The 24,446-nt window shown below is 34.3% G+C and overlaps 1 protein-coding gene across 1 annotated transcript in view; it reads left to right on the forward strand.

The window, feature by feature from the left end:
• The window catches only part of LOC118191546 (sushi, von Willebrand factor type A, EGF and pentraxin domain-containing protein 1-like), a 287,106-nt gene that overhangs the window by 207,240 nt on the left and 55,420 nt on the right, over window positions 1–24,446 (forward strand). The window contains exons 27-31 of the mRNA XM_085825956.1: window positions 2,954–3,597; window positions 14,750–14,853; window positions 14,931–15,264; window positions 22,526–22,734; window positions 24,056–24,393. Coding sequence (XP_085682082.1) covers window positions 2,954–3,597; window positions 14,750–14,853; window positions 14,931–15,264; window positions 22,526–22,734; window positions 24,056–24,393 — 1,629 coding nt within the window. The remainder of the gene's footprint in view (window positions 1–2,953; window positions 3,598–14,749; window positions 14,854–14,930; window positions 15,265–22,525; window positions 22,735–24,055; window positions 24,394–24,446) is intronic.

Here is a 24,446-nt window from a genome sequence, read left to right on the forward strand (position 1 = left end):
TAGTTATCGCTTTCTGATGATTGTTTCATTCGTTTAGGAATGTGGTTTTGGCAACAGTTTTTCATTCGTTAGCTTTGGATACTGAACTACTGACTGTTTTCTCTTGAAAATATGAGATTTATTGCTTATTTAATTGTAATTGTTTAATATTATGTTTTAATTATATATAATTTTAATTATATAAAAAGCTTTTCATGATTTGTTTAGGAAACAAAGTTTTTAGCTTCCTTTATACCATTTGAATTCTTAAGATTTTGCAACAGGAAGTTGGTAATTTACTTATTAGGATAATTAATATTTGTATTAAGGGATATTGCTTATTTCATTGTAATTTTTTTAATACGTGATACATTTATTTTTTATTTTTATTTTATTTTATTTTATTTATTTATTTATTTATTTTTTTTTTTTTTTTTTGATAAAATTTTTCTGCAGAGTAAACTTCTGTGCAGGTTTTAAATTTAATGTTTAATGTTTTAATTTAATATTTGATGTTAAATATAATGTCCCTTTGGGCATTTTTATGGTACATTTAAAAGCCAGTCGAAGGTTGGCTGCGTAACGGCTAGTAAATAATATTTAAATCATATGCACTGTAAAAAAGTATCTCTGAGAAATAATCTGCTTGTGCAACTACTTGTATAGCATTTAAATACGATGTATCCATTCACGGTACTATCTATATTTATATAAATTGATAATTAAGAGAAAATAAAATTTTTGAAAGATACAATTGAAGACAGAAAATGGCTGTTTCTCATTTAATATGCTTATCCTTAAAAAGGAACAGCTTTAGTATAGCTAACCCAGAATTTTAACCAAAAAATATCGCCAAGAATGGCGATAAATGATATGATGTGGCAACCCACACAGGTTTACAAGCATCTGGTAACCCATACTATTCCGCAAATGCAATGTAAACAACCGTAAATTTCTGATTTCTAAAGCGGATGGAACTATGATTACAGGTAACATAATGGTCAATTACATTTATTCAATTTCAATACAATTTACCGAGATATCCATTTACTCAAAGTTAAATGCACGTGATCCTGTATTCTTACTTTTCCGGCATAGCTTACTCTTAAAATTTGTCTAGCGCTGCATTGCATGGGGAAATAAAACATTTTTAATCAGAATTCTACTAAAATTAACTATCTAAATGCGAAATTCGTAACACAAAAAGGAAAATTTAAGGTAGGAGTTTTCAAACGAGCGTAAAAGTTTGGGAAAGTTCTTATGTACGAATTAACAAGAGAGTATGAACTTTTTTAGAGGATTTTTGATGGATTGTGGGTTATTGAAGAATAAAGTTTATTGTGAAAAATGTAAGATACCATGCGGATTAATTACTTAGTCATCGAATGGTAGTTAAAATTATTTGTTAAATACGAATTGGTAAAGGTTTCCGGCATTGTTTTTAAAATTACATCCTTTTTAACCTTAATCATTTTCATTAATCATTCCTTAATATTTTTTTCTTTTAAAATCTTGTATAATAGTCGTAAATTTATTTCTATTATCCACGTTTTATGGCGAAATCAAGGTGGCCGCCATTTTTGAAACACGGAGTTTCGTCGAAAATCTCAATGGTAACCATTTTTCAAAGCAACGTATTTCACACGCTTTGGCAACAAAAAAGTTCGCCAAACTTTGAAGGTGGGCTATACTAAAGCCGTTCCCCCCTTAAAAAGAAAAAAAAAAAAAAAACTTGGTATTATGCTGTTTCTCTTACCTTGAAATTATTTGCAGTGTATATGCAAGTGTAAATTACAGATACTTCATGCTCATTCATACTGTTTTACACTGCTTTCATGATTGGTATTCATTTGTGGTCATTCATTTCAATGAATACCAATTATAAGTGTACCACACATATAATTGGTGTTCATTGAAATGAATGACCACAATCATTTGTGTTTAAAACTAGTTTTTAATCGTAAATTTACCAGACATTTAATACCATAAAATCCACCTTCATTAATACTGTTGCGTTTCTAAGCGTTCGTGGATTTGGATCGATTGAGGATAACATTTGACGAAGAATCAAAACACAATTTATTTGCCAGTATTTCACGGGAGAGTTCCAAAGACGCGTTTACAATCGTCGAAAAAGTACGACAAACAGGCTGAAACGATCAGCAACACAGCCTTCAGGCTATTAGGCTATAACGGTAAGACAGCTCCGCGGCAAAGCACTAAAGAACAGCTCCCGACGCAGTTGATCGCTCTCGGAGCTCAACACACTCAAAATAAAACTCGACGATGCACTCGATAGCCACGATGATGCACTTCGCGATTCACTGACGAGACACTATACTGCTACTCCGCGTACAAGCAGGGTTTATATAGCTTTTTTGACCTGCCTTGGAGAATATTCTGGGCCAAACCAGTACTAATTCGTTCTAGAATGTTCTCCATCCGTTTATGGCGTATCGCCAACTTTGTCGCCAAATAGGCGATTTCGCGCCAAACCTGGGATCGCTGCCTTCTTTTGGCATTTTCTGGCAACCCAAAAACCCGCTTTGCGGTAAGCTGTCTTACCGGTGGTGGCCATTTCGTAATAATACAAATGAATAATCAAGATTGTGACTGATTGAAACTTTCAATTTACTTTCAATTACGGCAATTTACAAATATTTTTAAATTGAAGGGGAAATTTATGTCCTTGCTTCTTGTGCCATATACCTTATAAAATTGCCAGTCATTTTAACTAATTATTTCATGAAACCCTTCTTTTAATGTATTTATCACTTAACGAGTAACAAATAATTATTGCTTAATATATCTCTTAAAACTCTTGCATTGTTATTACTTGTACAATTCCAAAATTGAATGTATTAACGGCAATTCTTGTAAGCGACATTTTAATATACGTATCGATATTTTTTTAATTGTGTGTCCGTTTTAAATGTGCTAAAAAATAAATGAATAATTTTCTTTCATTGTATAGAGATTCTTTGTGAACCTCCTAAAACCTTTGAAAACGGGGGAATCATTTCACAGCAAAAGAAGTATCGATTGGGACAACGGATCCACTTCTTTTGTGATGATGGATACAGACTTGATGGTACTAGCACGCTGACTTGCTCAAGTAAAGGCCAGTGGAATGAGTCCCTTCCAGTCTGCCAGCCACGATCTTGCGAGTCTCCACCAAGGGTACCACATGGGCATGTAATAGGTCCTCAAAGTAAATTTGATGTAGGCAGTGTGGTTCGTTATCAATGCGATGAAGGTTTTGAAATGGAGGAAACCGGTGAAATGTATTGTGAATTGAAGAATCGTTGGGCAGGAGACTTGCCACGTTGTGAACGCGTTTCGTGCAGGCCACCTTCAGCAATTTTACATGGAACAGTTGAAGGAAAGGACTACCGATTTGGAGCGATGATTACATACAAATGTGATCAAGGTTATGAGCTAAAAGGAACAAGTTTCTCTGCTTGTCAAGCTAATAAGACGTGGTCGACAGCACCTCCAGTATGCAATCCAATTAGTTGTGGCAGACTGGAATCTCCTGAACAAGGAGGCCTGGAGATAACAGAAATTACTTATGGAAGTGTTGTGAAATACTACTGTCATACTGGTTATGAACTACAGGTAGATCTCAGGTTATTATTTTCTTATAAATAATTTCAATAAACTTGCTTTTGTAATTGTTAAACTGCATTTGAATACAGGATGGAAGAATACAACTCCCTATTTTTAACGTTTTTCCCCTCCTAAAATATTGTAGGTATGAATTCAATTTCTTGCACACATATAGTTTATTATATACCACTATCTTTCCAAAAGTCACAACTCGGTGTAAGCTTCTGAATTTTCTAAACACTGTCTTAAACGAAAAGGTACGTTTGTTATGACCTTCCTGAAGAACTCAGCTGGAACACCACTTACGATCTCATGGATCTCATTCTCAAGTTCGCCAAGAGTTTGTGGTTGCTGCGATACACTTCTTTCTTAGTTCAGCCCCATAAAAAAGAAATCGCATGGGATAACAGTGTTCGTAGCGGTCCTTACAAGTGCTTATAAGTCCTTATACTTGAAAATAAAATATAAAGGCCCTTATAGGTGCTTACTTTTTGTTTAAAGCCCTTATTTTTTTATTTTTAGTGCTTATTTTTTGCTTTTAGTGCTTTTTTTAAATCCTTTTTTTTTAATGAACGCGCATTTTTCCCCCGTACTAAAGCCGAAACTAAATAAACAACGTTTCTTCCTTATATGCAACGTCAGATGGTGAATCCCCCCTTTCTCTGCAAGTAACCTATGGTGCGCGCGAGAGTACAAACAGGTGCACGTCGTTCTATTGGTCAAAGAATTGCGAAAACGGTAGAAAATTCCGGTACATTCGGTGTTCTTTTCCTCCCACCCAAATACAACACACGTTTGAACTTCTATCAAGATTTTAATAATTTTTGCATTCTCATTCCGCGTGGTCAGTTCATATTCGTGTTTATTATGATCGTTATGTTTATATTATGAGCATATGCATGAATATTTATAATAATATAGTTGCAGTAACTGCTGAAGTATAGATAAACTTCCAAAAATGGGTGTGTTTTTACACAGATTAGCTTTGTAAGGAATAATATTCGGAATGGCTTAAATAAAAGGAAAGTAATCGAATAGTCAAAATAATTTTTTTCCCCAATACATTATACAGTACGAAGGTTGAGAGGTTCTCCCCTTTCTTCGCAAAATCTCTAATATTGAAGCAGCAGACTTTTTTTTTTTTTTTTTTTTTTTTTTTTTTTTGTCACTGTCCAATGATTTAAAAGTTCGAACATTGATCCTATTCCGGAAATTTAACGCAGTCTGTTGAAAATTAGAATCAGAAACACCCCATATTAGTAAGTCTCTTTCTTTTCCTTTATTTAGTTCTTTATTCTCCGAATACCGCCAGCTGTTGATTCCGATTGCGTAATATCACATGTGGAAGAATTACGCCGCACGTATTGCGCAATAACGTTTGCGGTATTTTGCAGAGATAATTAATTTTGATGTTTAGTCTGAGATTTGTTTATGACACTTAAAAGAGTTTTATTGTGCTTTCTAAGCAGAATATTTCTCAGTTCCGTTGGTCTATTTTTATATGATGCACATATTGAAATGTCAAAATCATTTATTTAGCCGAGAAATCTAAAGAACGGCTACAATCTCCCCCACTCCTCTTTTTCCAGTTACTATCCGGAATATTCGGCAATTTCCGAGTATGCGGGTTAGTTAAGCTTTTACTGTTAAAGGATGACTGCATGAAGCAATTTCCCGTCTTCTGATGTCAGAAATGTGCCTCTTTTTTACTTACCGTACATACTCGCGTATAAGTCGATACCGCGTATAAGTCGACCTCCCACTTCGACATAAAAATTCGTAGAAAATAAGAAACCCGCGTATAAGTCGACCCCCACTTCCGAAATCGATCGAGAAACTTCGAAAATTCTTTTTTAAGTGCTACATTTATTCAAAATCATCTGAGAAAAAAAAAAGTAAATATACGATAAAAAATACCTTGGTAAATAAACAAAATCAAAATCCTTCAACGTCCGATTCATGGTCAAATTCGCCAAACGTTTCATAGAACTCTTCTGTCCTCATTGGCTCGTCATCATACATATTTTCAGTCTCGAACTTTTTATTGTTACAATCAATACTAGAGCCTTCGTCGTCATTTTCATATATCCAACATATCCAAAACGCAGGATAATTGAGGGAAAATGATCGTATATAGTAACCTTCTAGAATTTGTTCCGGAAAAGTTTCGCGTACGTAAAATCTATCTGCATTTTCCCTTTTTAAAAGTTAAAAGAAGTATTCAAAACTGTTCAGTTATTGCGTGGGCTATTTTTGTAAATTTTGACGTGTACGTCTGTTAACAAAAGTATTTCATGAACGAACAATTACTATTATAAAGACTTATACGTACGTGAAAACTATCTGCATTTCTCTTTTCTTGGCGTGTTGGCGAAACTTTTTTATTGCTCGATATTGATCGGTTGTTCGGGGGCCGAAAATTCTTTGGTTTAATCGAAACTTACTCTAGTTAAAGTATGAAACTCTGTGATTAGTTCATCACATAATTCAAGTCATGAAATTACTTCAAGTAAGTGACTTATTTGATAAGTCATCCAATTTGAGTGCAGGAAGAAAACAACTGCATTATATAAAGAAAGTTTTGAACTTCCGATTCTTTTAATTTTTTATGACCCCGCGTATAAGTCGACCCCCCACTTTGAAGTATTTTTTTTTTTGTCCAAAATATCTCGACTTATACGCGGGTATATACGGTAAATTGCTTTGCTTGGAATATATGTTAAGGAAAAACTGTTATGCAAGGAAAATTTAGAAAATGTTCAGAATTTTGATTTAAGTTAAATTATTTAAATATTAATATGAGTGGAAAAATAAATTGTATTTATTATTAAATGCCAAACGAATACAATTAATATCGCTTATTATTATTTATTTTCTATATTTTGAACTGAAATTTCATCATTAAATCTTGTAATATAGTTTAGTTCTGCATAGTTTTTTTTTCTTCTCATTGTAAACTAATTCTGTAAATTGAACTGTCATTTAAAATTTAAAAAAAAAGTTAATTGTTTTCCATGGTTGAAGTAATGCTCATTCTCTTAATAAATATTGCATTGGTCATATTTTAAATTACAAGTCTAATTTTTCTTTTAAGGTTATGCAGTTGTGTATAATGTAATTAGACAGGTGCTTATTTTTTCCTTAAAATGTGCTTGAAAAGTGCTTATAGGTGCTTATTTTTTTAACTAAAATGTAGCTACGAACCCTGGATAAGGTTTGGACTTCGCGCTGGACATTTTTGGGACCATGGTGACCTATCCAGCGTCTGCGAAGCGTTCATTGTCTTATAGACATGGCGTAATAAGGGGAAGCGCTCCATTTTGCATACATAACAGCTCATATAACTCGTCCCATTCAGAAATTGTAGGCCGTACAAAAGTTTTTAACATTTCCAGGTACCTTTCAGCATTTATAGTGTCTCTTAGTAGATAGGGTCCAATAATGCGGGAGGAAGTTAATCCACTCCACATTGTCACTTTCGGTTTGTTCTGCATTTTTTTCAAAGCACTTATTGAAATCCGCCTTCTGCCCAATAATGGCTATTGTGCCGATTAACGAATTCCTACATGAAACACAGCTTCATCACTCCACAGAACGTTTTTTAAATAGGTGTGGATGATCTTCATGCCATGCGAGTACCATTTAGCAAAATTCAACACCGCAATCATCTAAATACAAATTTTGGGCATAATAAGGCATTCTTGGTGTGTAATGTAACTCTTAGTGGAGAATTGCCACTCTGTCTTTCAGCCTGCCTTCTTGATTTTGAATTCTTTCTCCGTCTGTGGGGCAATCGTTTCATCTGATATCAAAGTCGAGAACCTACCTGAACTCTTAATGTCCACGACACTTCCGGTAGTCATTCATTAAATTTCTGTGGCAATTTTTAATTGCCTTTGCCTCCCATATCGATCCCTCCACCACCTTTGGACCTGAGTTATAGCCAACCACCTCTCAAATCTTGCTGCAGTTGTAGCTCTCTCCTCAATGTTTCATCGTCCTGGCGTTCTCTGTGCCTTCAAAGGAACATAAATGCTTCACATGATCTGGAAAAAAGATATGAAAAAGTGGCATTCTTTATAAAATACGATAACTTTTATTGCGGTGCTACTTTGGTAGACGGTTGCACGGATTTTAACGATTTTTTTTTTTTTTTTTTTTTTTTTTTTTGGCGAGCGATATGACTTATGTTAAACCCATTGCTAGACAAGTTATTTATGGTAACCGATACTTTGTTCTCATTTTATTTAAAAAATAATGCGTTTTATTATGCATAAATTCCGCGTTTTAAATATTATTTATGGCTTCTAAATATTAAAAATCAATTTAATTTTGCATTTTTATTTGAAATAAAAATTTTATTGTTTATGATATTTTATGTTGTGGATGATGTAATGAATGATGTCACCTTACTTTAAAAGTAATTAGTTTTAATATCTATAAATTTAATCTAATGTTTTAAACATTATTTATGGCTGTTAAATATTAAAATACAATTAAATTTTGCATTTTTTAAAAAATGATTTTATTATGTATGATTTTAAATAATTTTAATTCTAATCGTGATGTAATCAGCTCCCTGATTGGTTACAGAATATTTGTGCATTAACGAGCTGTAATCAGCTCCCTGATTTGTTACTGAATATTTGTGCATTGCCGCGTCATTTTAAAATTTTATTATTCATCTCTTCGAATTCCTTAGATTACATTTTTCAAATTTTTTTACAATTTTTTTTTTCAAATTTTTCCCTTTAGATTACATTTTTAAAATTATATTACATTTTTCAAATTTTTCTCGTTGATATCTAAGTTATGATTCCGATATTTTTGGTGGTACTTATTAATATACGACAGGTTAAATACTCAAAAAAATTTAAGTTCATATTTTTCTTTTACTTTATAATTGTGTACTTCAATTTTTATTTAAAAAACTAATACACTGTTTTCAAAAAGTGCCAAGATATTTAATGCCACATATGTTTTAATGTTAAATAATTATATTCTATAAAATTTATTTTAAAGTATTTGAATTTAATATTTAATTCTTTTAAACGTTAGTATGATGGTTTTAATTCGATATTCAATTTAAGTAATATTTTAATCCAGTTAAACGTTGGCGCAATGTTTTTATAGCGGTGTTTTTATTCTATTTCTCTGCTATATATGAAAGTAATAATTTAACCTCACTTTAGTATTTTATACTCATAGTAAATGTATTTACTTACATTTGCCTGCCATCTTAAAAAACGACATTTTCAACAAAAAATTAATCCATTATTTTAAACGATATTAATTTTTTTAAAGTTTCGAATACTTTACTATGCGTCAAATACGTAAAAACAGCGTTTTTTAAGATGGCTGATGATTGTAAAAAACCGCGCCAAAGTAAATCGCCAAAAATCCGTGCAACCGTCTACCAATGTAGCACCTTTATTGCTTTCTGAACTTAACAACAATAGAAATTCGAAATAGGGAGTTACTTTCCGCCCACGCTGTAGTTGTTTTTGCATCACTTGTGAAAAGGTACATCATCTCATTCATTAAATTTCATATTTATGTCACTCTGTTATTTTAAAATTATATCTTTTAACTTCCCAGAAGTGTATTTATAGTAAAGTTTATTTGTTTCTTGACTAAAACTTCATTTTATCAAAAACAGTTCTGAGAAAGGAACTAAGAATTATATGCATAATTAAGTGAAAGGTTAATCAAAATGATGCTCTTGATCTAAGATGATTTCCTTTTTACCTCCCCTCAACTTATATATGTAAGTAAGGCAGATAATATGGAATGGTATCTTCTGTGCTAATTGTTTTCATATTTCTTCCTCAAAACCTTAGAGAGGGGCAGGGGAATCCATTCAACTCATCTAAAGATTTTTTTAGTCAAAATTAAAATTGGAAAAATATTTTGATATCATGTGGCCTTCAAAACGAAACATCTAAAATAATTTATGAATTTTTATTTTTATTGTTATACAGTCAAAAGTCTTTAATCCGGACTCGTCGGGACTTCGGCGATTCCGGATTATCGGTTTTTCCGGATTATAGATCATCAATTTAAATCTGATAAGATGGCATGCAGAAATTATAAAATTAAAAACATGAAACCGTAATTTATGAAATAGAGCAATTATGATCTAAAGGGTATCAAAATTTACAAAAAAAAAGCTTTATATTTATTTGTTTACTTTATTAAACATTTCTTTCAACGCGCGCATACGTAAAGCATACATTACGCATAATTAGAAATTAGAAAATTGCAACCAGAAAGCTATTTGATGTGTATTCGTGATATTTATAATGACGAATTTGATTTAAATCATATCAAAGACCGAGTAACATCGAGATGAAATACTACTTTTAGTAAGGAATTATAAGCCGAATAAAATAAAAACATCTGCCCTGAAGATAAGGATAGTGCTGACAGATCAACTTCCAGTTCATTGCGCGCCGCGTCGTTCCCCCCCCCCTCGCAGAGCAGCGTGAAATTGATAAACATATTTCGGAATGATTAGAGAATCAAAGGATATGCCTTTATCCATTTTTTGCAGCAATTTTTTTATGGACATCGGAACATGTTTTCGCTTTGTAGATCCTTTGGTGGCTCCAGAATCGGAAATTCCTTTTGACATAATCGAAAGTTCAAGCTTACTTTTATAAAGTTGCTCTAACAGTCTGCAAAAAATAATAAGCCGGATCCAATTAGAAGATTAAGGAACAACGCAACCTGCAACATTACCTGAAATAGATAATTAGATCATTTTAGCTTAGCTTGTACCATCCGTTATCCATTAAACGTGCATGCGTAAAGGTATTATGCGCATGCGTTTACTCACTATGCGTTGACGCATGCGCAGACAGTTTGTAGCTTTGAGATCCGGATTATAGATCATTCCGGATTATAGACGTCCGGATTAAAGACTTTTGACTGTATATCCTAAATAATGTGAAGGAGATCTGTTTTCACAAGCATGATCCCACTTCATCAGACTCAAAAAATGCAATGCAGGACACAGTAGATAAGGCTTATTCGCCATTCTGTTTGTGTGAAAATCTGTGCTCTTCTAATATTCGCTGAAAATAAACGTATAAAGATACTGATTAACATTATTTTTAGTTCCTTGTACGAAGCAAAGGAAGTATTGTTATCGCGAAAAATTTTGAGTATTATGTTTCAACGGAAATATGCATTTTGACCGCTATCGAATGCAATTTAACGATGTTCCTGAATATGCGGTGGCTATTTTAACAAGGAAGTTCCGTAAAGTCTTAATATTACAGAACATTCATATTAATAGGAGATAAAAAATGGAAGTAAAAAACTAATTTATGATTAAGTTATATTTCTGCATATATCTCTTTTCATGGAGTAATTTCAGTTTAATTTAAACTCCTGTATATTTCCCTGTGGGGCGCTGTACCCTGAATGACAGCTATTAAATTTCAGAAAAAAAAGTCGAAACGAAATAATTGTTAGTTCTTCAACAATTATTCTTTCTTCTTTAATTCAGATGAATTTATTTTTACTGCTTTTATCAAAACTTTCAGCGTCGCGCTTTTTTTTTTTTTTTTTTTTTTCTCATTTTTGTTTATATCGATATTTTGCTACATGTATTAAATACAATATAGAATGTAAAAAGATAAATTTAAAATTTATATAAAATCTATTTTATTTTAAATTTTTGGGCATTAAAATTCCATTCACGATACAAAAACTGTTCTGTTTTCACGCTTAGATTAAAGTTTAGAATTCGCAGGAATTCAGGGTATTTCTGCAGGTAATGTGAATACTCGAAATTTGAGTTCTTCAAAACAATAAAGATTGTTATTGCAAAACTCGAAAACACGATACTAAAAATTTTAATATGTTGTTGCAAGTCATCGATATTAGAAAGTCGATCGATATTAGAAAACTTTTATTGTTTGATATTAGTGATTTTATTATGTCATAGAACTGATGTAAAATTTTACTTTTTTAATGTAAAACTCTTTACATGTATTAGCTCTGGAATTGTCACACTTACCCAAGTAGCAAGACACGATCGAAAAATAAGATTATGTAGACTATGGCAAAGCATATGAGGGGTATATGTCTAAGATTATTGATGTCTTTGTGAAGGCATATTCACATTACAAAACCACTAAACCTCCTATGCAGCCATCTGATAGGTCGGGACGTCAATCCGAGTCGAATTACAAGCATTCAGCGATTGTATTGCTTGGTCTTGTTGTGCACTAGGATCGAAAGAACTGTAACTGATGCAAAGAGTTCTTCAAAGCTTGCCTGCCTAGTGCTTAGGCATATGTACTTGGAGATATCTCCATACTGTTTGGATATATGTACTTAGATATGTTGGCTTAACATCTGTGGCAGAATCAACAAGGAAGTGGGTCCCCCCCCCCATTCTTGGAACGTTCGAGCTGTGCGCAACTTGAATAAGACAGTGGCAATGTATATTGTTGCATTTCTGTACGGGTTGTGGATTTGGAGTGAATAATGACGACACTTGATGAACTATCAAAACACAGTTTATTTACCAGTATTAATTACACTTTCAAAAACACGTTTACAGTCGCCGAAAATCTACGATAAGCACGCTGAAACAATGAGCAAATACAGCCTTCAGGCTATAATGGTGAAGACAGCTTCACGGCAAAGCACTAGAGTACAGCTCCTGACTCGGTTCAGTCGTTCACGGAACTCGACGTACTTTCGAGACTCTCCACGCTACAACTCGCGAAGCACTCGATAGCCTCAATGACAACACACTCTCGATGCACTACGAGACCACTGACGAGACACTAGACTGACGATCAACTCGATATACTCACTATACTCACGAACGACTAAGAGAGTCTCTTGACCGACTGCTACTCCGCGTACCAGCAGGGTTTACATAACTTTTGGCTTGCGTTCGAGAACATTCTGGGTCAAACCGATAGGAATTTGTTCCAGAAGGTTCTCCATGCGTCTATAGCATATCGTCGATTTTGTTCCCAAATGGGCGATCTCGCGCGAAATAAGGTAACCCTGCCATCCCTTGCCAGTTTTGGCAACATTAAACCCGTCTTGCGGGGAAGCTATCTTATCGCAGCTGGACATTTCGCAGCAATACAATATATTCGCGTATAACGGCCCTCCTTCGTTTATTTCAAATGCTCGGAATCTTGTATCTCTTGCTTTCAGAGCGGTTGTCTCAAAGAATAAGCCATGCATTTCGAACTACATGCCATAGGGCTCTGCACTGAATTTTACTTATATACCAGAAAATACAAACGCTAATTCAGTATAAATGTATAGCGTTATTTAACTAAATAGCGTCTTATGATTTGCAATCGAATATCTCTGCCCTTACAGCCGGCTATGCTATAGCATACGAGAGCTAAACATATATGTAGCTATCTACCATATAAGTTTTCACGTTGTGATCGCCGTGTAATTTCCATCTGATGGCAGCTCGAAAGTATGCGACGCAACATAGTCACAAACATTCCTTTAAACTTATACCAAACATATACCGTTTAAGAAGTATTTATGACATGCTGTATTAAGATTTTGCTTTTGTTGAAAAATTAAACCTCGTTAAGAACATATCATGTTACGGCGAAACCGGGTTTGGTTTATTGAAATTAAGGTAAAGCTCACTATGACTACCTGCCTGGGGGGGACGAAGCCGTGATTGTTTAATTCAATCATGATTCCGTGAATCATACTAACTATTTTCGCCGATATCGCAGCAAAATCAGCTGATGTTACCTCTGAAAATGATGTCCATTTTACAGACATACGGAATTACATCAAAGCAAAGATCTTGTCCAGGTGGCAAGAACTCTGAAAATGCCATACACTAAACAAATTAAAACAGGTAAAACCCAATTTGGGGTTTTGGGAGTGAAGAGATGATCGAAAGGACTGCTGACTTGCCGACGAATTGGTAACTGCAGACTGATACATTACTATCTCTTGAAAGGAGATAATTAGCCTATTTGTGGCATTTGCAACGCTCCCATTTCAGTCAACCCTATTTTAACCTGCTGCCCTGCTCTTAGAAACGTGATTATCGTTTTAATTCTACGAATGTTAACTTAATAGATCTCATTGGAAGAAACCCCCGCATCAACCTCATAAGATTTCTAAAAGCTCAACCTCATAAGATCTTTTTACCATATTATTTAAGTTATTTTCCTTTTATCATTCTCTACCTGTTGCCAGAGCATTTCTCACACTCATTTGTGCATACGTTCATCAGCATTACAGGTATGATAACAATTTATTTGATACAGTGTGTTTGTGCATTTGGATTTTCTTCACCATTCGTCTGGCGCATGATAACCTTCAAAGTTTTGTGCCATAAAAAGTCAACCAACTAACCATACCTAACTATTTGATTAACAGAGGTGATTTTTAGTGCTCATACATGCAGCAGAACTCTGACTCTCGGAGACAAGCGCTTTTATTAGACCAAACTCAATTGAACTTCGTGTCCGTACTATGTGGCGACTGAATAAAATCAGTTAATAGTCCAAAAGGGCTTTGTCCTTGAAGGACTATTGTTTTCGTTTTGAGATTTTGCGTTGAATGACTATAAACGGCGAATCGCTTTTCAAACTGTTGCCACCCAATGTTAGAGTTCTGCATTATATTTAAAGAAATTAAATCATGAAAATCTGCAAAAAATGTATGCATATTTCTCGCATTGTGATAAAACAACGGTACCTACAGCCATCTAATTTTGAATGACGTCATCCTCCTACGAATATGGGCGTGTGGAAGACCAAATTTGAAATTTGGAATTTGTTTTATGATCGATTTCATATTTTGTAAAACTTTAACGAATTTTTGATTAACAAACTCAAAGCGAGCCATGGCAACGTTGTACAGAAAAAAACATTTTTATCTCCAGCGCGCGAGTCTCTGTATTGGAAATTCTAAAGATTTGCTCATTTTAAAACTACGTTGCGATACTGCTGTTGAACTAAATTTTATGGTTTAAGTGCTAAGAACATGATATTTAATAAATAAATGTAACACACAAAATGTTAAAGAAACGCCCCTTTGGACCTAATTTAAAATCTGAAACATTTCAGACTTTTTTTTTTTTTTTTTTTTTTTTTTCATTTTATGTTAACTGTCTAAAATTGATGCTTCAATTTGATAGGGCGTGAGATCACGTAAATGCCGAAGTAATGGAGAATGGAGTGGAGAAGCTCCAATGTGTGTTCCTGTAAGCTGCAGCCAGCCGGAATCAATTTCTAATGGAAGGTAATTCGAAAATCACGATCATTTCAAACATAAAATATGTTTTAAGAATGAAGAAAAATGATATTTTTCTTCTTCAGGTACAGTGGCAGTGACTGGACTGTTGGTAATACAGTAACTTATAGCTGCAATCCTGGATATGTTCTGATTGGCGAGGCAGACAGAGTCTGTCTTGAAACTGGCCAGTGGCTCCACGAAGTTCCCAGCTGCGAACCAGTCGAATGCCCTGTGCCTGATGATATTTCTAATGGATACTGGAAAAGTGATGGTCGGAGATTTGGACAAAGAGTTTCTTATTTCTGTGAGGATGGATACCAGCTGATTGGCCATACTATAAGAGTTTGTATGGAAGATCAGCAGTGGGAGCCTGACCCACCAGAATGCAGACCGGTGACCTGTGGCCCTCTTGCTCAAGTATAAAAATATTTTAATTTAGTAAATAGATTTCGAAATTTTTGTTGAAGAATTTAATAGTGTTTGAATAAATTTACAAAATATTTAAATTTAATAAATCTCGAAATTTATATCGCAGAATTCAATAGTGTTTTAACAAATTAAAAAAAATATTTTAATTTAATAAATAGATCTCGAAATTTATATTACAGAATTTAATAGCATTTTAATATAAAATTAAATATTTCGACAGCATTAGGAATTTATTTTTAAAAAATTAATTTTTTTGATTTGCTTTCATTTTATATTTTTTGTTTAGTAAAATTAAAACGTTATCTGAGATGAATATATCAGAAGGATTTGGATTATAAAATTAAAACATAAAATTTGCATAATTTATTTCCTTTATTTCTATGAGATATTCCTGCTATACTTTGAAAAAACAATGAGTCAGTGTTTGTTCATTAAGATGTTCCTTGTTACGTAATATTGAGAAAACTGCAGGTCAGAGTTTGTTAATTTCTGTTATTGTTACTTATACTCACTTGTCTGACCTATAGTCAGCCCAAGCCCACGAAAATTCCTTCCGGCAAGCAGCGCAAGATTACGCCTGTCGTTGGCAATAGACTTGAGCACCTTACAGGTTACAGGGCGATTTAGTTCAGTTCCGGCCCCAATTTTGCTCGCTAGCAACGTGAGGGGACGGGTCCGAGGGTCTCCCCTCCCTCTCCTCTTCTGCCAGTACACATGAAAGGACTTTCCGCTCGCTGCGTATTTAGAGTGCCGCCATGCCTCACTGACACTATACATTTACAAACATCATTTACAACAATACTTCTCCGGGATCCGAACCCGGGCCTTTGGACACGTCAGGCAGCGACGCTAAAAGCTATACCGTTTGGGCGAGGCTTGTTAATTTCTGAATATTTTATGCATTACTTGCAAGAAAATAGTGATACTAGTATTTCAATATACTTTACATATTTTAGTGAATGTTGTTCTGATTATACAGGATATCCAAATAGAAATAACATTTCTGAAATAAACCCGCATATCTAAGCACGTGCCATATTGTGCTGCACTAAATTTTACTCACAATAATTAACAATTTTATTCACAATAATAATAATAATTCATCACGAGAAATTACTATGTGACATATTATTAACTTACAAAACAGGAAAGGCAGTACTCATATTGGAAGGCTTGTTTATAGGATACTGAGGTATCGGAGCTTCAGAAAATGGAAACAGATGACTTCTAGAGGTGTAGGAGAGAGAGGAATATATGATCATCTGGCTGATACTTTGTTGGGTTTTGTATCCAGTTCATTGTGTGCAGATTCCATGTATCTGCCCCAACGTCCAGATACGAGGTTTTTCATGTGCTTGGCTAATAGGAAAATAAGGCTTTGGTTTGAAATAAAACACTATGCTTTACTAAGACTGACACACGTTTTTTTTTTACATTGCACAGTTCTTTACATGCAATCAAAACATACTGCAAAATTGTCTGATGCCAACCTGTCTTCTCTTTCTTGGTTAAAGTCATGTTTTTTTTGTTTTTTTTTTCCCTGAAAGAATAGCAAATATGAATTTATGAAGAGAAATATCACGAGATAATGAATTTGATACGAAACTGAATTAAAAAAAGAATTATTTTTACACTGGACAGTGTATTCGAAGAAATTACAAAGAGACTTCAATGGCTTCTCTTTCTTTCTATGCCTTCTGCATAGAAACATTTGAATGAAAAAATGCGAATCACAGTTGATCATGATCTGAATGACATAAATGTAAACTCGGCGTCTAGGGGATTTCTACGCTGACGACACACATTTAGGTGACTTAGTATTTATTTAGTTATTGATGGAGATACAGTGATGAGTATTTACAAATGAAAAAAAGAGTTATAATTGAGAAGTTAACAGGTTCGCCATCTATTAATACGTCTTAGTCGAAAACATGACTGTTCTCTTTCGCTTCCCTCGTCCATCTCTCGTCTCACTGCAATGCCGTTCGTTGTGTTGAGTTGTTGCACTCCTGCTACTCACACTCGGGTATCCTGACACGACAAGTCCTCCTGGCGATGATGGAATTACAACAAAATCTGAAAAGAGTAATTAAAAAAAAAGAAAAAAGAAAAAAAAGTTCGTTTGGATATACCATCTTGGAACGTTCTGAGAAAAAAAAAAAAAAAAAAAAAGAAGCGTCGTTTGCTTGGAGTGTCAATAGATTATCCTGGAACGTCTTGATGGAAGAAGAAATGTTATTTCTCCAGACCGTCTTGAATGCTCAAGTGTCTTTAGGACCATATCTGGGAGGGACATCTTGGCGAGGCAAAAAAAAAAAAAAAAAAAAAAAAGAACATCTTAATAAATCTTGTATATATAAAAATTCTTTGTAGAGAGGGAAAAAACTTTTCAACTGATTAAAAAAATAATGAAGAGGAAAAAATGAAAGGTAGTAAACATTAAATAGAATGTCCAATTGTAGAGTATAGCAATTCTAAATTAAGAGTTCATTGTTGAAAAGGCCATGGTTTCATCAAATCAGTAGCTGTGGAAGTTGTATTCGGACTTTCATCTGTTCCGGCTTCTCTACCTCATAGCGGTCATTTGGTTTAACAGCTATGACTTTGTAAGGTCCAAAAAATCGGGGACGGAGTTTGATTCCAGTTCCAAATTGAGTACGTTGAAGTGCGACTTGATCACCAACTTTGCATAAGTTTGGCTGTTTGCGGCGTTTGTTATATTGACGTCTATTTGCTTGAGATGTAGTGCTATTTATGATTCTCTGCACAGAAGCAACATGTTTAAACCACTTTTCGGTATCTTCTAAAGATAGCTTAGTTAAGATGGGAAGCAAAATACCATGCATGCGTCCAATCTGTGCATTTGCACGTGGAACGCCCGTAGTTATTGTGATGTGTTCAATATTCTCATCATGACAATAGGTTTGAAATTCAGTTGAAGTAAAAGCTGCACCCCTGTCTGAGATAATGCGTCGGGGATTACCAAAAGTTGTTTGCTGTAATTTCAATTTGTCGACAGCAGCTTGAGTGGTTGTTGATTTAACAGGATAAAGCCAAAGAAACTTTGAGAATGCATCAACAACTGTAAAAAGATATTTGTAATTCTTGTTTGTTGACGGCAGTGGTCCCAGAAAATCTATATGATAAGTATTAAGTGGTGTATCGCCTTTTGGAATCGGATGAAGAAAACTTTCCGCTTTACCGGCCTTTCTGGAAGAAAGAATGCAGGGTACGCAGTTCAAAATGATTTTTTTAACAATCGCAGATAAATTAGGGATGTAATATTCATATTTAATAATGGATTCCGTTTTGAGAGCAGAAAAATGATCTTTAGAGTGAACATTTTGCACTATTTCGGTTTGCATTGCCTGAGGTACAACTAATAGTTCTTGGTCTTCAACTATTTTATACAGAACACCGTTCTTTAAGGAGTAGTCATCTAAAGGGACTTTTTCTAAAGTACGTTTGATCCCCGTAATGAAGTCATCACTTGATTGTGCGTCAATAATCTTTTGAGTGACACTGTCAATGGCAATTAACATGACAGGGAAACGACTTGGAGCATCTACATGTTTCATAAGCTGTCCAGAGCGGTGTTTTATTGTGTAATCAAAGTCTTCAAGGTAAAGAGCCCATCGAGCAATTCTGGATGTTGTGTCTTTTTTAGACATAGTTTTTTCAAAAGCAATCTGTAACAATATCAAATTTTGTTCCGGCTAAATAATGTCTAAATTTTTTAAGGGCTTCAATGATGGCTAGGATTTCTAGTTCATAACTGGAGTATTTCTCTTTCTCTTCTTGGTGGGTAGTTTTCTTGCTCATATAGTAAATTGGGCAGAAGGAACTATCAGTGCTTTGTTGCAAGAGAACAGATCCATAACCGTATTTACTTGCGCCACAATGAAGTTGAAGCGGTAAACCTTGTTGGTAAAGGTGCAAAACAGGATCACTGGAAAGTGCTTCTTTCAGTTTTAAGAAAGCGTGCTGTTGCGCAGGACCAAACTCAAAAGGAGTGGACTCACGTAGTAAGTCACTGAGGGGTTTTGCAATTTTGCCATAATGTTGAATGAATTTTCGAAAGTACCCAATTAAGCCAAGAAAACTTTGAACCTGTTTAGCTATTTTGGGTTCAGGAAATGATTGTACAGCGTGTGTTTTGGATGGTGAGGGTCGAATGGTGCTATCTTGAATCCTAGGAATTCAATTTTTTTCTTAAGAAAGTGGCATTTCTGAAAGTTTATTTCTAGACCATAGTCTGAGACAAGTTAAAGCACTCGTCGTAATTTTATAATTCCGTCGTCTTCGTCCTTAGATGGAATAATTATATCATCCATATAAATTATAACAGTCTGATCACTAATGAGAGGTCTGAATAAGGTATTGATAAATCTTTGAAAAACGCTAGGAGAGTTGCACAGTCCAAAGGTAACTTTAAGGAATTCATACTGGTCTTCATGAGTAACAAATGCAGTGTATTTACTGCTTTGGGGATTCATGGGAACATGAAAAAAGCCGTTCTTCAAGTCAAGAGATGTAAAGATCTTGGAATTCTGTAAATTATCAAGAATTTGCTCTATAAGGGGTAGATGAAATTTGTATTTCACTATTTTCTTGTTAAGACGTCTGTAATCTATACATAGTCGGTAAGATCCATTTCGCTTTTTGCAGAGGACAATAGGGTCAGCAAAATCGGAGCAACTAGGTTTTTATAATTCCTTCGTTCAGCCACTGCTGGATTTGAGCTTTTACAATACGTTGTTCGGCTATAGATAAGCGGCGAGGACGTTGACTAACAGGGATTTCATCCGTTAAAATTAAAGACATTTGCAAATCAGGTGTTTTGGTTTTATTAGGTTTGTAAGCCGAAACTAGGTGTTTGATTTGTGTGCGATGATCTGGATTGGTAAGATGCGTTAAATCAGGAGAATCAGGTTCATCGAAAATATTTACAATATTAATTAGAAAATTATGGTCAGGAGTTTCTGCTTCTATTACTCGGCGTCTAGGCGATTTCTACGCTGACGACGCACATTTAGGTGACTAAGTATTTATTTAGTTATTGATGGAGATACAGTGATGAGTATTTACAAATGAAAAAAAGAGTTATAATTGAGAAGTTAACAGGTTCGCCATCTATTAATACGTCTTAGTTGAAAACATGACTGTTCTCTTTCGCTTCCCTCGTCCATCTCTCGTCTCACTGCAAAGCCGTTCGTTGTGTTGAGTTGTTGCACTCCTGCTACTCACATAAATAAGGAAAAATTCTTCGCTGAGAATGAAATACTTCAGAGTTTTATTTCTTTGCTGCTTGCGAAAACGAAACCTAGAAGTAGATCCCTCGCTTTGAACTTTTACAGTGTACTCAAAAATACAATCGCCGAAAAGGAATTCTAGATACGAGTTTAGCTTGTTAAAAATATCCATTTCGACTTCGACCGCTATCGAATGCAACTTAACGATGTTTTTGCCTGACATCTGCACGTAAGGACAGAGAGAGTAAAGTACTCTTTTTCCCAAAACGAATTATAAACCTGATATGAAATGGATTCAGAAGAGATTTTTTTTTCGTGGCGTCTGTACGCACGTACGTATGTATGTCTGTACGTAGAGTGGAACATCGAGATGAAAGTTTAATTCGTTCCAGCATTTGGCTTGTAAAGCTTATACATTCTTCACTCTCTGTCGTCAAATCCTTTTGATTTCGGAAGGACTGACGAACCAATGATCTTGTTTTTCCTCTGATGTCGTTCCAGATATAACGAATCAGAAGATGTAAAATGCTACTGAAAAATCAAGAAGGCGTAGCTAATTTAGTCTCAAGATTTTTCCATCAGAACAACACGTCATAATGCTCTTGAACTCTCAACTGGAGAGACCCTCGTTATCAGGATCCTCCCGTCATGAGGACTGTACTTTACTTCAATAACTCTTCTATGCTATCTATGAAATTTATATATATGCATATATGTAAAGAACTTCTCGTGATTCTGATAAATATGTTTTTGAGCTCAGAAATGCAGTAAGTACTACACAACTTCACAAATGTACAAGTTATTATACGAAGTCAGATGCGCTATCTGCCGCCAGCCACCCACAAGCGGTTCACGAGAGAAACAATTTTGGTGCACTACTAGATTTTTTTTCTCTTTCTTACTCAAATTTAGACATTCACTCGCTATTTAAATTTCATCGAATTTGCATTCTGCTGAGAATGGCTGAAGTATATGTAACAGGGAAGAATTAAGATGAAAATAACTGTTATTTAAAATAAACCTTTCAATGTAGGAATATGCACGTAACGCTTGCGTTTCTTTTGTTAAAGCTACAAAGTTCATTCGTTTTCAAATTTATTCCCTCACATTTGATTAATTTTATTAGCACAAAGGATGTCAGCCTAGAAAGGCTTTTAATTTCGTTTTGGCATTTTGTGTCAAAAGCTTTGAAAGTCTGAATCACTTTTCAAACTGCCAGATATTATCGCCCTGTATTATATTTAAAAGAAATTAAATAATGAAGAATCTACATAAATGTATGTATGTTTCTCGCATTGTGATAAAACAACGGTACTTAGAGACATCCAATTTTGAATAACGTACGTCTCCACCCAAATATGGGCATCTGGAAGCCCAAATTTGGAATTTGTTTTATTATCTATTTCATGTTTTGTAAAGCATTTATGAGTTTTTGATTAAGAAACTCAACGATTTCAAAGGGAGCTATGGCAACACTGTAAGGGGGGAAAAAACGTTTTTTTTTTTAATCTCCTGCGAGCGAGACTGTGTATCGGAAATTCTATAGATATGCTGTTATGCTATTTTGTGATATTGCTGTTGAATTGAATTTTGTGTGTTTTAAGCGCGAAGAACATGATATTTAATAAATAAAGATAACACACAAAACGTTAAAAATACGCGTATTTTTATACGAAAAAAAAATACGTATTTTTAACAAATTTTTAATTTAAATCTGAAAGCTTTTACATTTTATTTATTATTATTATTTTCATGTTATTTATGTTGTTGCATTTTCGTTAGCTTAAGTTCAGAGTTTAAGACAAATACATTTTCGTATATCGCACACTCATTAGCAGACACTTTCTGATAACGAATACAAATCTTGGTTCCGTAGATGGCGGCTAAGGGTAGTTCCACTGCAGTTAGCTTAAGAAATTGTAGCTGTCAAATTTAAATACTCTCGAACATTTAATTCTAATACTTTTATAAAAATCTTCCTGATTTTCTTTCTACAGACAGAAAATATTATATTAGAGACAACGTCATTAGTCTTTAGAGGAGAAGCAAAGTACAGTTGCCGTGAGGGATTTCGCCTCGAAGGTGCTGAAGTTCGCAGATGTCTGGCTAATGGAAGATGGAGTGGACAAGAACCAACTTGTGAAATTATACGTTGTCCTGATCCCCTTAAAGTTTCGCATGCCTATCTCATTTACTCAGATAATAGGTGAGTGTAAATTTCAAACGGATGTATTTTACGCAGAATTAAAAAAAAAAAAAAAAAAAAAAAAAGATGTAATTTGAAATGTATGTATTGCAAAATACTTAAAATCGTACAATGTACTATCCCTTTAAAAATGCTTTTCAGTTTAATAACTTCAACTATGCATACTGCGCCAAAAAAAAAAAGGCGCAACTTAGGACATTTATTAGATTTATATAGAGCATTGTTCTAACGTACGTATTTTATTTTTACACAAAATCTGACTTTTTCTAAAATGACATGCCAATTTTTTTCCATATATCGATCATCAAATTATGCCAAACTACCAAGTTTTGTAAAAATTGCACGAGTAGTATTTAAAAATTTTGCTCTCAAAATTTTAGCTAATCCATGTTAATTGAATTTTATCTATAGGTATTAATATCTTTTTTATTAAACTTATTTGATTCCTTCTTCCAGAATTCGAAATTTAGGTTTATTCCAAATAAAATTCACCCATTTTTTTTTTTAAATTTGTATTTTAAAATCATTTTTATCAATTTTGTGAAAAGAACTTTTATTATAACCTATAGAATTTTTACCATTATCTTAAAGTAGATGTATTTCTAAGCATACCTGCAAAAAATTAGAGATTTTTATTCAAAATTTCGTAGGACGTATGTGATTTTACATACTGGCGCGTTTTGAAATTTGGCATATTAGCGATAAAAACACCAAATGTGGTTTGTTAAAATTGTTTGAAATAATGAACGATGACTTTTTTTCCGCTTGTTTACAATTAAAAAAGGGAGAGGAAAATAGGTTGCTATAAATTAAGAAATTCGCCCGACATTAGGTTATTTTAAAAGCGGAAGTGATGAAAAATGTGTAACCACCTTGCCGGGAATCGAACCACGGACCTCTGGAATACGGGAAAAGCGTGCAGACAGCTACACTATGAAGGCATGCTAAGAAGGCGGGAGAAATTTCTTATATACTCCCCCTTTTAAAGGGCAACTGGGGATTAGGGGACCCAATCCTCAAATCCTGTGGGTTGAGAATCATCACCCACCACCCTTTTAGTTCGGGCGCCACTGTAGAGACATTAGGCAATTTTTGGAAGCAGGAAAGATGAAAAATGAGCAAACGCCTTCGCCGGGAATGGAACTGAGGACCTCTGGAATACGCGTCCAGCGTGCAGACCACCACACCACGAAGGCATGCCGGGAGGGCGGGAGAAATACCTTATAATTTCAGTTCCCAATTTATGTATATTTTTGTAGCCGATAATTATTTTACCCAAATTTTATTTACTGTTTAATTAAAAGCGAAAATTTGTTACTAGATACGGTTCTTCGGTTGAGTATTACTGTGACGAAGGATACAAACTCATCGGTCCTGCTCAAAGAATTTGCACTGGCCGAGGAGAATGGGACGGAGTCGAACCACAGTGCGTTCTTGTCCATTGTCCACTACCTCCAGTTCTTATTGATGGTGATATTACAGCTCAGGATACTACTTACCGCAGTGTGGCCCATTATGTTTGCCATAAGGGTTTTGAATTAAAAGGTACAGCAGAAAGGGTCTGCTTGTCTGATGAAACGTGGAGCGGAACAGATCCTGTTTGTGTGGTGATCAGGTGCCCAACTCACAAGCTTCACCTTGATAATGGTCGCATAATAGGTAAATTTTAATATATTTATTTATAAAAAAATTAATTTATATATATATATATA

Source organism: Stegodyphus dumicola, chromosome 10, assembly GCF_044657685.1.
Source record: "Stegodyphus dumicola isolate Sdum_Otavi_A_Nest chromosome 10, ASM4465768v1".
Taxonomy (NCBI): domain Eukaryota; kingdom Metazoa; phylum Arthropoda; class Arachnida; order Araneae; family Eresidae; genus Stegodyphus; species Stegodyphus dumicola.